The sequence below is a fragment of the Meleagris gallopavo genome, chromosome 5, assembly GCF_905368555.1.
Source record: "Meleagris gallopavo chromosome 5, MGAL_WU_HG_1.1, whole genome shotgun sequence".
Lineage (NCBI taxonomy): Eukaryota > Metazoa > Chordata > Aves > Galliformes > Phasianidae > Meleagris > Meleagris gallopavo.
In genome coordinates, this window is record NC_139408.1 from 53,651,190 (window position 1) to 53,668,720 (window position 17,531).

The following is a 17,531-nucleotide window of genomic DNA, read 5'->3' on the forward strand; positions in this document are numbered from 1 at the left end:
ATTTTGCAAGATGAAGATACTACATCAAATGCAGTGAGTGCCAGAAGCTGTCAAAGGTTGTTACCTTTGACACAGAGACAACTAGATCCCAAAAAACAAACACAGCAGCAAACAAAAAATGCTACTCCAAACTGCCATTCTCTGCTGGTTTCAGCCAGCAGGCAATAGAACAATATGAGATGAACACAGAGCTGCCATTCAAACCCTGAGTGAGAGGCACAAACCAAAAAGGCAACACTGATTGCATGATCCCATTTATATCACAGACATTAGCACCATCCATCCACTAAGTTTGTAAAGCACTTACTACAGCTCTAGCACTAACCAAATCTATTGTAATGCAATCTTCACTTTTTCCTTTGAGTTATGGAGGAAGGGAGCTCAACTGATTAGATACAGGAACAAAACTTTGTTTTTTCTTTCTACAAAAGACTTTTTTATGTGGCTACCAAGAATTCAGAATAGTAAGATCCCCAAAGGGCCAAAAGAACCAGGTCACCCAGAGCCCAGCCCACAGCAAGGAGACTGAAAGTACAGCCCTTGGAAAGGGCCATCTAACAGCACCAAGCAGGGCCTCTGCATAGGGCCATAATAGAATCATAGAATTGTTCAGGTTGGAAAAGACCTTCAAGATCATCAAGTCCAACAACAACTACAAGTCCAACCATACTACCCTAACTCTAACAACCCTCCACTAAACCATGTCCCTGAGCACCACATCCAGACAATTTTTAAACACATTCAGGGATGGTGACTCAACCACCTCCCTGGGAGCCGATTCCAGTGCTTGACAACTCTTTCTGTAAAGAAGTTTTTCCTGACATCCAACCTAAACTTACACTGTCAAAACTTGAGGCCATTTCCCCTTGTCCTGTCACCAGTGAGAAGAGACCAACCCCACTCTCGCTGCAATCGCCTTTCAGGTATTTGAAGAGAGCAATAAGGTCTCCCTTCAGCCTCCTTTTCCCCACACTAAACCCCAGACTAAACAGCCCCAGTTCCTTCAGTCTCTCCTCATGGAGCATCTTCTCCAAACCCTTCACAAGCTTTGCTGCCCTTCTTTGGACCTGCTCCAGCACTTCAATGTCCGTTCTGTACTGATGTGCATGTCACATGGCAACATACAATCACTTGAAAAGTGCTTCTTTCTTTTTATGAATTTGTTAGGAATTACTCTGTGCTTTGGATATCACAGCAATTCTGCCATAATCAGATGTTGTAAAGATATATGCAGTAAAAGAGGCACTATGGTATTACCGTCGTGTCAGCTGCCTCTTCATATGATTGCATCCACTTACACTGCAAAGTTTACCAGCGCACACATTTGAAATAGTGCTTTTAATTTTCAATCAGATACTCTGTAAGGAAATGACATAATTGAATATCCAAGGGAAGAAAATAAAAAGCAAATTTTGACTCAGTGGTGTTATTTAATAGCAGTGAAAGTACTTACCAGGTGGCCTATTAATTGCGAGGTTTCGGAAATGACTGCCTTTGATCATCTCCACTGACAGCCGCCCCGTAGTTGCATTGTATGACAAGCCCACAAGCAGCTCTGGCACCCCTCCATGAGACAGGGACTGTGTTGAAGAAGCGCTATCACTGTGAGAGATTGCTGACAGACTAAGCTGAGAGTCTGCACTCTGCAGGGAAAGAGCACTGAAAGTCTCATCAGAATGTTTACCACCACCCTCCCTTTGGTTTATATTTTGTGGCCTTGTTTAGTAAGATCACACTTACAAAATGGCAATGACTAAGAATGAATAAGGCACAAAAAGAATTAAAGCATCACTTTTACAAAAACATATCTCTGAACCTTCTCTTTAAAGATGAGGAACTCTGTGCAACATGTTATTACTAGTGCAAATTAAAGCCTGCGAGATAAGCATATATCCCAATGCATTAAAAGCACAGTAAATCTCCTTAAAAATGGCTTTTGGATGAAATGCATTTTGCACAGTTTGGATTTCTTTTGGTCACGTACTGTGCATTTTCTAAATTTCCTTCCTTGAACCACAATGTACACTGTATCCCCTTCTCACCCAATGTATCATCTTTCATTCATTTTCTGTGCATCACCTCTTCTTGTAGACATCATGTCAGAGCTCCTCTGCACAAATTGATCAGTGTAGCCATACAACTGTGATGTGCATGGAAGGCTATGAAGAAGCACAGCCATTTCCTCCTCCCTTGACCTACCTCTCCAATCTGCCATGCAAAGGAACATCAGTAAGTATTTCTGGTAACATGAAAACTGTTCAGTGCAAAGATCCACAAGCTTGGAGTTAGTACCAAATGAAGTAGCCTTTGAATTGGCAGTAATACAGCTCCATCGACATAATGGCGCAGAAGAACTACTGTTCTTGTTGAAATTAAGTCAATTAGCCTGAATTAAAGATACTAAGTATAGCCAATCCCCATTCTCCAAAGGAACAATTTTATGGACTCCAAATTTCCTTCCTCAAACTTACGGTCAAATTACTCCTTGGTTCCAAGACCAACGTCACCTTCACTTCCTCTTCCTGGCTGATGTTGCTCAGGTAGAACAATTGCTCTCCCATCATCTTCTCTCCAATCACCTTGTGCACAGCATAGAGGCGGAAACGGACAGCATGGCCACCTAACTCATGTGGCTCCAGCTTACTAAAGGTAATATTATCCTTGAACACGGGGATGGGTCCTCTCTGAACACTTGTCTTACCCCTCTGTTTCTTGCTAGGCATCAATACTGTGTGCACTTGCCAAGTGTTCACACCACTGCGGTCTTTGTCTGGGATGCCCCTGACCTCCAAGACAGTAACTATGAGCTTTTGACTTGAGGCTTTATAACTGAAAATGACATCAAGATCACCGCATTTACAAACGGGCTGATAAGCACTGTGATGAGCTGGTTCATTGTTCACCTCATCAGCCTCCTGCAAAGAGAAGGAAGAAAAAAAAAAACCTTCACTGGAGTTCAACTGCCTCTGTGATCCCAACTCTATTTAAAAAATGTTGATGACCTCACTTGTGCTTGCAAACATAGGCAGTTTCTCTGGAAAATAAGGATCCCACTTTTCCCAGAGAGGCCAATGCTAGTTAATTGCCTGATTCTGTGTAATATTCCCCATACAATCTAGTAAGCAACAGCACTTGGAAACATTTCCAACAAAGAGTTTCATCAATATTTAAATGTTTAGCAAAAGACTGCTAATTTAGCAAAAAACTGTTCACAGGGAAAAAACTAGTCCAAAAGTTGGGGTTTTTCATTCACACTTATTTTGAGGCATTAATAAAACTCTTTGGTTTCATGTGGTTAAAAATGTTGCAACCTATTACTTGAATATACATGGATTTATTCATTTACTTTACATTACTGAAATAAAAAAAAATTCAATCAAACCTGATAACTTTTTGGGCATTTTGTTCTGTAGGATAATCAAACCTTTAAGCACTGTGTTCACTTTGATGGAAAGGGAAATCAAAATAACCAAATTTGTTGCAGAATGGAAATTCCATTTCTAGATGCTACTCTCTCTCTCAATATTTTTCCTGCAGCTAAAGTAATCATAATCAAGAGAAACTGTCTGATTAAATACATATTGATCCTTTATTCATTTTTTAAGTCTCCCAAGAGATGCATCTGTACCTTCTGTGCACTATGGATACTAAAATGTTCAGAATAAAAATTCAAAATAGAGAACAAAAATGCAGACCAATTCACACACAATCTTTTATCTACTTTTAAAGCAAGAATCATCTTGATAGAAGAAAATAAAAAACACAGATGCTCACCTTACCTTTTGATGAGTGGGCGTGCGCCTTTCTGTTCAAAAGTGCTTGTTATCTCAGAGCTAGAATGTGCTTCAAGTGATAAAGGGGTTGCTATAGTGATCGATGATTTGTATTTAAACATGAGTATACACTGTACTAGGGAAAGATTTCCAGTTAATAGCCTGAAGGTGAATTAAGGCCTGTCACTAGCAGTCTGAGTCACCCTCCTCCTCAAACATTTATCTTCCTTTGCATTTCAAGTAACGCTTCTTCTCAACATAGGAATCTCATTGTTCAGAGTACAGCTGATGGGCCATAAGACTTCTGATGTAATTCCCTTGAGAAGTTTCTAGGGTAGGCTGTCTCAAACAAGACCTCAAACAAATCTCAAAATTGACATCTATTTCCTGTTAATCTACTTTTCAAGTGTTCAGATTCATCTACCATGATGTGCAGAGCTTCAGCTTCTCATATTTGTATCGATGTTTGAGGGATTCGCATATCTGGATACAGAAGTCCATTTCTGTACAATGATGGAGACCTGCTGTCATACATCTTGCAATTGTAATGCCAAAGAGAGAAGTATCACCTCTTGGTCAGTACACAGAATGACTTGCTTGCCCGTAAACATGCCTTTCTGAATAAGCAGGTTTCAAAGACAAAAACACAAGGCAGGCCAGGTTGCCAGGAGAGAATGCGATGTTATGCAGATGTAAGTGCTGCTATGTAGCTGTCAAAGTTATTTCTGTCTGTTTGTTGAAATAATATTTAAGAAGGAAATGTAATGGAACTGCACTTGATTCACTTTTCTCTTTGCAAGTTCATCCCTCCTCACTTTCATCTGTGCATTTGCTGTTAAGAAGATGGAATCAAGACACAATTGAGAACTGCTACCAAAGTGTAGAGAAAACTACACTTGCAGCATAACTGCTTTCATCTACATGTCTGAGCTGAAGAATGTGAATACCCATGCACGATCATAAGCCCACAGGTAGAAAAAGCCAAGAGATACTTTCCTGCCCCAACCAGGCTGAGTGTCTCATCTTCTGGCTGCCTGAAAAGCAGACTGTAGGTCAGGTATTCAGTCTTACACAGAATGGTTAAAAAAGATTTGGCTATCAAGGGGGTTCAGATTGCATACTAGAAGGTGACTGGGCATGGCACAGGCTTCCCAGGGCAACGGGCATGGCCTCAAGCTGCTGGAGCTCAAGAAGCATCTGGACAACGCACTCAGACACAGGGTTTGGATTTGAGGTGGTCCTGCTGCATGGAGCCAGGAGTTGGACCTGATGGCCCTTATGGATCCCTTCCAACTCAGGATACTCTCTGATTCTATGAAATCTCAAATCTATTACAATAGCTGTGGCCATATCCACTGCAAAGAAAACTGCTTACATTGGAGGAAGATAGGAAAAGAGAAATGCCAGACTGTGGCATTTGGGCTGATGCCTTCAGAGAGATCTGTGCTATCTGGCACTCACTGTGGGTTTTCAGCCCACAAAGCTTTCAGATGCTTAATCTTCTTTCTGCAGAAGTCTTAACAAAACAGCCACTGGCTTCTGGAACTCTGCCTAGGGCCGGGAGTGTTTTGTGAATGTACTGGCTATGCAAATGGTTAAACTGGAATCCAAGGGGTGTAGAACCTCACCTGAATTTCTTTTTTCCCTCCTCCCAGCACTGTTGTTGTGATGCCAACCCAGTTATACTATGTGTGTAACCCAGTCACTCAGGACAGAGCCAACATCCATTTCACTAAGTAAAAGAAGTCCATTTCTGCTAGGGAAACCTGTGAGAGCAGCTAATTATGGACTAGGCTTGAAATGGTACTTGTGGCTCCACTGTAGGGGCATAAAATTATCATTTTTGTCTCTAAAGAGAGGTGCTTTGAATGGAGCATAATAGCACTTGAACATTTCTGGCATGTCAGAACATTTAGTTCCTGCAATAAAAAGTCTTTCATTAATCCACACAATACCTTTGGATGAGAAGCTGCTCATAGAAGATAAATTGGGACTTGGGGATACGTGCCCCCTGATGCTATAATCACTGTTTGCATTTTTAAAATCTACATACCAGGAGTAAATCAAGAGAAGTATTCCAAAGAAATTCAAGTGGAGGACATTTGAGACACTGCAACAGACATATACCAAGGGAATATTTGTCAAATGCAGAGAAGGAGAAATGAGCCTCAGATGAGCAGACAAACACAGCATGTCAGGCACACAGCGAAGAGAGGTCAAAGCTGCCACTGCTCAGAGTTCCTGTGTGTTGTATAGTACTCTGTGGGACTGGTTGTGCAGCAAACCAAAATGCTATTCAAAATGTCCTTTAAGGCCGGAGCTTGGGCGCTGAGGAGTGGTTCTCCAACTCTTTAACCAGTTGCATGCTCTGAGGAAGGGAACCCTTTTCTTAAAGCCTTGTTGTTCCAAGTATGGAAGCATTAATTTCCACAGCTGAAGAGCAGACTCCTTTAACTCGGGAAGAAGACGTGACCTTTGTGCTGTTCTTTCAATATGCCTGATGCAGGCTGATGTTTTTTCAGAAATTTAATCTTGTGGTAAAATAATAAGAAAACCAAACACATCACGCAGAAAGAATGTGAGAGACAAGGAGGTTGCTAAGTCATCAGACATTCACAATGTCTTAAATTCTAATGTTTTCCTGAGGCTTCAAAAACAAAGGAGTAGAACTAAGGGAAAGCCAAAGAGCTCTCTACCCTTGTGCTCCCTCTTACCTTGGAAAGATGCCCAGTATCAATGGAGACCACAATGATGGTCACTTTGTCAAGTCCCAGACACCCCACCAGTTGCCTCCAGCTTTCCAGATGCTGTCCAAATTATAGAAACCACCAGTACCATTCAGAATCTTACATCACATGTAATAAATGACAGTTCACTGTACCTCAGGGCTCCAAGCTGATGAGCTGTCAGTAGCATCATTTCCTTCAAATCCCTGGTTGGTAAATGCTGCCTCCAATTCCAAACATCCTTCTGCGGCTTGCTGGCTGAAGCCATCAGCAGTGCTGGACTCCATCCTAGGCCCTGAATGCTGCCCGGCACTCCTGCACTCCCTTGTTCTTGAATCAACAGATATATGGTCATTTCCATGACAGGATAGGATGTCTTGGTAACTCAGTTGGCTTAGTCCATCCAGATCTAACAATTTTCAGTAAGAAAACAATTTCAGAGGGATTAGAATGAATTCCTCACTCTCTCCCTCCCAAAACATCTCTCTCTTATTTTATTTTTTTTTTTTGTCCATGCTACTGTATGGCAGAGGCAGCTTCTCTTAGGAGCACTGCAGCACTGGACTAGCAATAAATCTTGTATGTATCAGCTTTGATGGAGTGGACATGGCTGTTCCTCACTCTCCACATCCTGAACAGAGAAACCAGCTTCCTTTTCTTGAAGAGGTTAACCACAAAATGCAAGTCAAAGGACTGCTTCAGGTGTTCTAGAGCCTTGGTGCTGCTTTGTGGCCCCCAAGCAATCACTTACATGGAAACGCAGATTGGACAAATGACAGGAACAGGTATCAGCAACATCCTTTCACTCAGGAGAAAGAGGAAAAGGCAGAAGTCAGCATGGCCAAGGGGGTGGTGCTGGTAAGAAAAGGAGTTTTGCAGAGGTAAAAGTACCACCACAACCCCATTGCTCATCCCTGAGAGCTTAAGAGATGCATTCCCTAACTTCCTTGCCTACTTTTGTTAGTTTTAATTCATCTGGCCCTTAACATTTACTTTATGGTCTAAAGGAAAGTTTATAAATGAGAACAAAACGATCTCATTTTGTGCAAATCACAACAGGTTCCTCATCTGTGCCATCAAAACCTCTGTTTTGAACACGGAGCACTTTATTCCAAGGCATCAAGGAGAGCACTCTGTGTGGAGTGACACAGGTAATTACACGGGCAGGAACACAGAAGAAAATAACATTGTGATTTGGCCTTGAATGTGTTCTGCAAACACTTGTAGAAGAAAACCTTTCTCCTTCCAATGAATGCGATGCCAAGCCTTGCTTTAGGAACACGAAGAGCCAGGTTCTGCCTCTATTGCTTTCAAGTAAGCTAGGAGCAGTTACAGTGAATGGGAAAAAGCTGCACTTCCAGACAGATGATGAAAGTAATTGGAACAGATTCAAAAATACTTGGGATTTAAATGTTTGTTCTCATGAACAATATTTTTTTCAAATTTCTCCTCCAACTCAAATCTTTAAATAATAGTAATAACTACTGCATTAAATAGAAAACAATTACTCTGTTTTGGTTTAGATTAACCAACATTTTCATTCTCTCCACATCCCACTGTCTGGAACAAAAAGTCCAAACCCGTATGAGTAGAAATTCAGTGCTTGGCCCTCGGAACAAATATATTGTTAGTGATTCATACCAGCCCCACAAAAACAAAACAAACAAACAGAATGGAGAATAATGACTCAGGAACCATTTCTTGGAGGTAGGCAGAAGCCCTTGTCACCCTTCTTGGCTGCTCTTTCCATTAATAACTAGGAGAACTTGTTCCCTTCCATCTGCCCATGAAGAGTTTCACCTGCTCCCTCCCAACAAAATGCCTCAAGCATGGGTACTTCAACAGAGCAGTTCGAGAGCACCTCACAGTTTTATAATTACGGTGCAGCTCTGAGATGTAGGAGATGGTCCTTCAGAAGAATGAGGGATCTGATCTCTCAATGTCAGGTGAATGCTCTTCTCATTCCCTTCTACAATGCACAGTCCACCTCTTCTTCTCCTCATCCCCCATCTGGCAGACCTAGTCCTGAAACCAAGAGCTCTCATCCTCTCCCCTCTGCCCCAAGCTGAAGCTCAAGCGAAAGTAGAAAGCCATTTTTTTGCTATTACTCCCATTTTCTCTATGGTGTCAAAAAACAGAAACAAGTAAACAGAGCAATGCAAGGAATAAGACAACGGAAATTCCACATACACAAATTTACTGAGAGTGAATGGGTACAGGCGCTCCTTAAGGCATTTAATTAGCAAGCCAACGTCTAATACACATTTTAAACAGTGGGTCATCCATCAAAGCACACACCACACAGCAGGCTTTCAGAATAAAATGCTACTGTAGTAAGAAATCATCCTCACACAATTGTCTTGCGGTTTTGACTCCTGCTGGGATAATATCTAGATCAATAATGGAGGAATTTTCAAAAACTACATTAAAGCCATAAAAGGCTATTCATAACAGGAAAACTCCAGAAATGTATTAATAGAGCAAGCCATTTCCCTGGGACTCAGACACAAAATGAATGTGTTAGGAAAGCAAATGTAGTATTCAGAGAGAGGAAGGGAAAAGGTGATTCACCGCAACCATTTAGTGAAACAGTCTGGCTTTTTTCTATAAATTTAAAGTAGTTTGGTAAGCGATAATCACTTACAAATACCAGTATTGGAGAATCGTTACAGGTAATAGCCCAGCTGTACAGAAGAGAAAAACTGTATGTCTCCAATTACATTGGTTTTAGCATTATATTCACACAAAAAATGGTCAAAACAAAAGTTGCTCATGTAAGGGAAAAGGTCACAGCAGTAAAACGCCTGTAATTTACTTGAGAGAACTTTAAGGAAGAAAATGTCAACTGTCTTACGAATACCTGACATGAATAAACAGCTCAGTATCAGGGATATATGCCAAGAGAGACTTATCAAACTATTTCAGTTTTAATTAGCCAGGGGTCCCCACAGAGCAATAGAGGTCTATTCTACAATTAAGGGCAGATAGCACTGTATACTAAAAGAGTGTGGGTTTTTCAGTCCTGTCCCACCACTGTTCCCTGCTGTGTCACATGCCACAAGTCGTAACAGAGACCAGGAGCACACCAGGGAACATCCATCACCACAGAATCGGGAAGGGCTCTGTTCAGGGTTGGCTATGAAGAAACAAGGAACTTGGCCAGATGAATGGATGAGCCTCACCAATGACAGCAGGGAACAGAACCCTAATAGGTACTGGGATATGGAAGCATTCCTCTTATGATATATGGAAAGTTCAGCATGTGCAATACTGAAATACTGCCAATATTGAAATTAGCAGATAAATTGTTAGTTGAAGCTAAAATACCTTTCTTCTTTTTCAACGATGCACAATCTCTCAGTTCTATGTACTACAATATGCTAAAGAAACATCCTGAGAGACCTCAATGGTTCCTGAAGTGCATAGTGCACTGTCAGAGTTAGAAGATGAAGTCCAGCAGACCTTGCTAAATGAATACCAAATAATTTATTAACCAGAAGGAAGCACTGAGGTGAAAAGTTTAATGTGTGGCTGTTACTTGCATTGACCAAGGTGATGTTTGCTCTGTGGACTGCAACAAATTGCTGTGATTTTACCAAAAAGAAAAAGAAAAAAAAAAAAAAAAAAGCCTGTCTCTTTCTGTGATTTTCAAAAATGAAAGAAACTTCATCCCTGCTTCTAGACTGAACATAAGCAAGCAAGGGAACTTGCAAGCTTGTTTAAGTCAAGCACAGTCAAGACAAGGGAAAGATTTCAGGATAGAACTTGGTGCTTCTGGACTAGAAATCCTATAAGCAGTGATTTTCATAGAATCATCTGAGTTGGAAGAGACCTACAAAGGCCATCTGGCCCAAGCCCCCTGCAATGAACAAGGACACCCACAGCTCCATCAGGTGCTCACAGCCCATCCAGCCTGACCTTGGGTGCCTCCAGGAACGGGACACCACCTGCTTTCTGTGCAACCTATGCCAATATCTCTTCCTGAAAGACAGACAGAAGAGCAGATGTGAGTCAGTGGGATTGAAACACATCTGCCCTCACATTATACTTCTCTTGACTGGCCTTTGCTAGAGCCCCATGCCAAGCCACTTCTCAGTACCTCAGCACCACAGTCTCCCTTGCATTGAGCCACACCAGACACAGGGAGACTGAGAGGAGCCCTTTGCTTATTTTGAGGTTAGTCATCAAGGTGCTAAAAAAACCTTCCCAGAAGAGCCTCAAAGAAGCAGAACTATTATCTAATTACAATTAATCTAAACAAAAATGGCCTGTAAATTTTAGGGCTCAAAGAGAAAAAGGATCTTAAATTTCAAGTTACATAATGCAATCAGGCCAAGATTGTTTAATTTACCACATGCTGGGTAATAGCACAAAACGACTCCATGATTCCAGAACTAAAGCAGGCTCTTTATTAATAGGGTGATTTGCAAAGAAGCTGTGGGCAGAGCTGGCATTCAAGCCATTCAGCTCCCCACAGCATCCTGCAACTCCATCCTTCCTACAGTTCATGCTCCTCTTCTCAAGCTCTATCCAGGTTACTACAAAGATTTTTAACAGTTGAAAAGCTCAGGCTAAACAAGTCCAAAGTGCAGATCATGACAACGTTCATAACAAAAACAGAGGGTCAATGGAAATTTTGTTTAAGAACATGATCTGAGAAGACTTTGCATGCCAAGGCTGAGTGGGAGAAAAGCTTATCAAGGCTCCCCAGGACACTCAATTTCTCCTTCTGTCTAAGTCTGTGGTAGGTTTCTGATTCCATAAAAACAAAATTATCAATTTGAAGAGACCTGACATACTCAAGGACATCAGTATACAGGCATTAGTTCATAATGAAAAGTCTAATTTTGAATTGAACGTCCTTAGCGAAAGCAAGTCTCAACATGTGGCTGAATCTAATTTCTGAACAGCTATTTAAATAGCATTAGTATTAACCCTGAAAATAAGAGCACCTCTGCACCATGTTGTGCCAGAAGAATTCAGTGGAGGGCCGTATCTTGAAATGTTCAGAGGGTGTATTAAAATCAAGCAATTGTATTTCAAAAGTAAGGCGTTCTATGGAACTAAAACCAGAGGGCACTTTCACAGCTCTTCCCTCTAATGAATTTATCCATGTGTTCGGGCCAATTTTCTAAGTAGCTACATTTTTAAATGCATTCCATCTTTGTTTGTATAGAAGAGTCATTACATTAGTCCATAGAAGATCATAAAATTCTTCCCTTCTGTGCCATAAATTTTCAGTTTCTGTCATTGCCTGACATTTGGCGTATGTGCTGGCAAATGATATAGCACAATTCATTCACTGTTCACCTTGTGTTTGCAAAGCTGTTGTAAAAGGCTTTTGCTAAAAGGCTTGACTTGAATGGCACAGATTAAAACAGATTATTAGAATAAAGTCCTGCAGTCATTATGTTGGCAAAACTGGCAATAAAATCCAAGAAAATCCATGTGGGTTATGAGCCAGAACTCAAAACCAACAGACTTTGATTGGAAAGATCTTCATAAACTTCAGCACAGCTTGGATCCAGACTCTACTCTCTCCAACTATTTCAGAATTGAGCTGCAAGTAACCAATCAGGAAAACAAGTTTAGTAAGAAAGAAAGCAAAATCACAACAGATATCTCTGTATCTTGCTCCTAAAGGCTGGAGAGCAAGTGGTTGAATGTGGGACTATGCTTCATGCCCGCTTATGTTGCTTTTTCAGATATTCCTGATCAAAAACTTTGTGAGCATGACACACACGTTTCAAGCTGCTAAATCACCTCATCATCGCCATCTGAGGATGCTGTCAGTTCTTTGTCCACCCCATAACTGTTACTGAGAAAGAATAACAACTTGGGATTGAGATAGTCTTGCTCTAAGCCAAGAAGCTGGATGATATGGCATACTCCTAGCTCCCAGACAGCCTTCTGGGGACAAAAAGGGAGCAAGGGTTTGGGGAAGATGAGGAATGAACTTGATGTGGAACTGCTTCTTCAAACCTCAGAAAAACCTCTGGATGTTATATCGTATCTGCAACAGTTATGAACTGTTAGACCTTGATCCATTCTGTGTGTCATTATTTTTTTAAATGCAAGCATTTAACAGAGCGGAACAGAGTAGGACACAGTGTACACACAGAACCACTTATAAAATCATTAGCACATGCAATGACAAAGTAGTCAGCAAAGGGCTTGAAAACTTTCTTACTCTTCCACTCCCTTTCTTCTCTCCCTAAGGTGGAGAGGGAACTTCTTTTGTGCAGAGAAAGCAACTCAGATGTGACCTGCTCTCTGGGTAAGGCCACAAGCACACAGATAGAGCACACGGCTAACAGGCACTGCTGACTCCATCTGCCAGCAGCAGAGGAACTCAGGAGACCAATGTAAATTGTAACCTTTAAAAGTGAAGATACGCATTTGAGCACATCGCCATGAACGCCCTTCCCCTCCTACTACCAACACGTGTTTCGAATACAAGATGACTGCACCCTCATTAGTGTCAAAATAGCTGCCAGATGGGGAAAGAGGGTTCGGAACACACTAAATATACTTGGCCTTGCTTTGTCAGGGTGAGATGCAGAGGCATTTTGCTGATCCCCCCACCATCAGCAGGGAGGGAGCCCGGCAGCACAATGTTCTGACCCGCTGGCACACAGTGGTGTAGTGGGGGCAGTGGGGACAGAGTGGTCAGTGTGAGTGTGTTTGTGCAAGTGTGTGTGAACAAGCCAGATGTCTAGTGGTCGATTTGCTGCTGCTCTTCAGCATGAAGTGTACAATAATGGTTGCCAAGATTCACTTTGATAATCGCCATGGCAAATCCAAGCAGCTGAACAAATGAGCACTGCAGTGACACGGGCTGGTTTGGGACAAAAAGCAACTTTTTCACTTCCTATCTCATGACAACCACGTGGCTTCCAGCAAAGAAGCAGGATCCTGCTTTTACACAGTGTTAGGTCTATTAAATCCTGAAATGTAAACTTGATGACAATGGTATCCACCGCTCCATAAGCCCTCCTGCTGCCACTCTGAGGTCAGCACACAGCTCCTTGGGCAGAAGAACTGAGCAAGGCAGTACCAGGACAAACTGCACTCAGCCACAGCCCAGAAGAATCACACAATCATTAAGACTGGAAAAGGCCATTAAGATCGCCCAGTCCAACCACCAGCCCATCCCACCATGCCCACTGCCCACCTCTCTCAGTGCCACATCTCCACTATTCTTAAACATCTACAGCCACGGTCACCCCACCACCTCCTTGGGTAGCTGTGCCACTGCATTACCACTACAGCTAAACATTCCTATTCCGATTTAAAAAAATGGTTTTAGGACATCAGTTTGTAAATGGTTGGTGACCAGCTATTGTAAAAATTATTTAATTTTTAAATATAAGTTTCTTTGAAATTGCTTTAAATAAAAGTTATTTCAAGTTGTAGCAACCCTATGGCCTAAATCTGCCCAAATAATCAGGAGACATAAAACTACATGCTCCTTTTCAGCCAACTGTGTAGTCAATTCACTGCCTCTGCAAAATTAATTTAAATGCTCAGGAAAAGCTGGTAAACTCTACTTACACATGAATATCTTCTGAGCACTTAAGGCACAAAATAAAATTTTAAACAAAAGTCTGGTTTACACTCAGTTTGCCAAAAATCCTAGGTAAATCTTCTTGAATAAATACACCATGTCTTTCTCCATTTTCTAGAAAACATTCAACATGAAGATCCTGGATGCACAAGCACTGTGGCAGCCTTATTTCAGAAGTGGGATAAATTCAGACCAAAACTTAAAAGTTTGAGCTGTCTGCAAAAAATACCACTAATTTTCTCTCTTTTGGGAAGCGGGAGGGCAAAGGGAGCTTTTCTTGTTTTGGAGCCATAGAGCAAGTGTGGTACAGCTGCTGCTAAAATGTGACCGTGGCAAACACAGCAAGAATGAATCAGGAGCTCCTTGAAGAAAAGAATTACAAATAAGGCAGTTCCTAAAGAAAAACTGTAATGCACTTGCATGCTCTGCAGCACAGGGATGGATATACAACCTGTACTCATCATGCACTGGGTTCCCTTTGAACTTCCAGACTGTTTGAAAATCCAGTGCTACTTCTTAGGATTCCTACCTGTGGAGTATTTTAGCCATTTAACATTGAGCAGTGCAAGAGAGAAGAGAGATACCAATGTTCTGCAACAAAACCAGGAGGATTCCTTTGTAAATCAGTAGCAAAACTCTAAAGTTAGCAATTCAACCGCAGCTTTAATTCGGCTGTGACAACCACTGCTTCATTGATTTTTTCCATGGAGCTCAGAAACATTATTTTTAAAAGAAAATTATTTTTTTGTTTTGTTTTAATAAGCAGAAGATTGTATTGAGCCAAACTAAGTGTCAAGTTACCATCCAGTGAATTCATCTACTGCATCTTGCTTGAGTAAAGGGAGGAATTCGGCCAGCTTTTATAGACTATTAGCCTCTTAACTTTGACTCCAACTTTACAAATCCCCAAAGCGTGACTGCACCACTTGTTACAAGACTAAATGCTGTTTCTTACTTGCATTTGGAAGCATACAGGCTAATTAAACAGCCGGCACTGGGGAATCTGTAGTAAATTCTTGATACGTCTGCTGTTGAATCTGTGCCCGAGCAGCAGACAGCTTCATGTCAGCTTAATATCTCTATATTAATAAAACTAACTTCACCCAGGGGAGAGAAAAACATTCACCATTCAAATATACAAGTGTCCTGATTAGGAAAGGACAAGGGGGAAGCATTTTCTATATCACCATGGAAACTTAAAAAAGGACCCATAATTACAATCTAAATTCTGGAAAGATAATGAATACATCTTGAGATCTGCAGATGTTGAGTAGCATATACATATTTCTAGCAACGTCAACTCAATTACTTCTATGCAGTATCTGTTTTATAAATCAACTTCCCACCACTTTTAAGGATGCATGTGAGTTGGTTTTGGTTTTTGCGTTTTCTCCAGAGATGACAGTGGGGGAGGAAAAAGGGTGACCTTTTTTTCTAGCAAGGTATTTCAAACTACCAGTACTTATCCAGAAATTTCACACACCCTATCAGTTACAAAGTTAGCTTACAAGCATCCAGACACACTAAGCTAAACTGCATGAAATAAATAATTCAAGAATTCTCTGCAGCATTACCAAGTATAAACAATAGCTTACCATTCGCTCAAAGCTGATCCAAGAAAATAAGTTACTAAATAAAATACAGTGTAGGTGTAAAATATAGATGTACCACATGCATCCTGTCTGCCTGAATGTTAAAAAACAAAAAACAAAACAAAAATACAGTGATTGTGGATAAGTAATGAAAACAAATTTCTGCTTTCCTATACATTTAATGCTACCCTTTGTGTGTCCACTTTTTTTTTTCCTGAAGTTTTTGATTCTGTTTTACTGAAACCAATTAAAACTTCAATGGGAGAACTACCAAGCCCTGAAGGAAGCAGAAGTGCTATAAAAAAAAAGGTATTTGATCACATAACCGAGAAAACATCAGCACATCTATGCATACTGCATTCACTTGGAGGATCCCAGGAGCTCTCTGTGCTGTGTTCTTTGCTATTACAGAAGCAGTCACAGAAGCCTGATCCTAAAATTTTCATGATCAGGATGACAGAGAAACAGAAGTCTGCACTGGTTTCTAACTCAGCAAAACCTGGAGCTGCACACAGAGTAATGAAAAGGCCTTCTTTTCTGGCAAACTGTAAGGCTTGCTTCTAACAATGGGTTTGTTGAAGTTTCTCAGATCAGAGGAGGAACCTTTTACTGAAGAACATATGGTGCACATGGAGCTCCCACTACCAATTTCTGTCTAACTACAGCTCTGATTTGCACAGCATCTTCAGTCTAGCGTGTTGTCATTCTTGGTATCAACCAGCTGACCTTGGGCTTCAAATCAAAGCACAGAGCAATGCAACTGCCTGATCTATGGATTTGATGAGGGACTAGGGCACCCTTATCTTCATTTATGTCAAAACTATTTGAAGGTGCAGTCCAGTCACCAAAAAGCCGCCTGTTCATACAGCAGAATCATCCACCTCATCCTCACACGGTCCACGCACATGGAGAACCAGCATTTGGCAGCTTTCAGACCAGGGGAAATTTCCAATAGAAAGCAGAAAGCAAACAGAAAAGTCAAGGGGTAATCAGAAAAAAGACCAATTGCAGTAATTGGTTCTGACCATCAAGCACTTCCATAGCCAAACAATACAGCAGTCAGAGCAATAAACTCCAATTCTACATGCTGCTGTGCAAAGAAATAGAGAGCTGCCCACAGAAAACAGCATGAAAATCAACATCTTTTCCTATTGCCTTTTTCCTACTCCAAAATTTGGTTTTAAAAATAGGAACATGAGATTCAGCTTCAAGCTAACTCTCACTTTGTTGCCTAAGGTTCTTCCGTAGCAAAAGGAAATGGCAGCCAAGAAGCATCTACTTTATGTTCCACATGTGGGGCAAGCATGAGTCAGGCTTCATTTGTGTCACTGGGATTTATTAGCACAGGCCCAGGACTTCCGGAGAGGTGGAAGACAAAGGACTGCATGCTGTAGAAGCTGCTGCCATGCCAGAAACCCCTGTGGTGTGGGCACAGCTGCACCCATGAGTCAATGCACACCCCTTGGTCAGGCTGCTTGAAAATGATATGTTGCTGCAAAGGCAGGAAAGTCTCTTTCAACTGCAGATGCTTTGCTTGCACCAGAATGGAGTTGTTAAAGCAGATCCAGAGAAGGGCCACAAAGATGGTCAGAGGGCTAGAGCACCTCCCCTGCAAGGACAGGCTGAGAGAGCGAGGGCTTTTCAGCCTGGCAAACAGAAGGCACTGGGGGGATCTTATAGTGGCCTTCGAGTACCTGAAGGGGGCAAACAGGAAAGCTGGGGAGGGACTTTTTATCAGGGCAGGTAGTGACAGGGTGAGGGGAAAATGGTTTTAAACTGGAAGAGAGTAGATTTAAACGAGAAATTCTTTATTGTGAGGGTGGTGAGACACTGGAACAGGTTGCCCAGTGAGGCTGTGAATGCCCCCTCCCTG

At 41.5% G+C, this 17,531-nt stretch overlaps 1 protein-coding gene across 3 annotated transcripts in view; it reads right to left on the reverse strand.

The window, feature by feature from the left end:
- The window catches only part of SYT16 (synaptotagmin 16), a 98,764-nt gene that overhangs the window by 17,560 nt on the left and 63,673 nt on the right, over positions 1-17,531 (reverse strand). For all 3 annotated transcript variants that reach the window (XM_085225797.1, XM_085225795.1, XM_085225796.1), the window contains 3 exons: positions 6,655-6,908; positions 2,472-2,915; positions 1,454-1,643 (listed from right to left, as the gene is read on the reverse strand). In XM_085225797.1, coding sequence (XP_085081923.1) covers positions 1,454-1,643; positions 2,472-2,915; positions 6,655-6,908 — 888 coding nt within the window. The remainder of the gene's footprint in view (positions 1-1,453; positions 1,644-2,471; positions 2,916-6,654; positions 6,909-17,531) is intronic.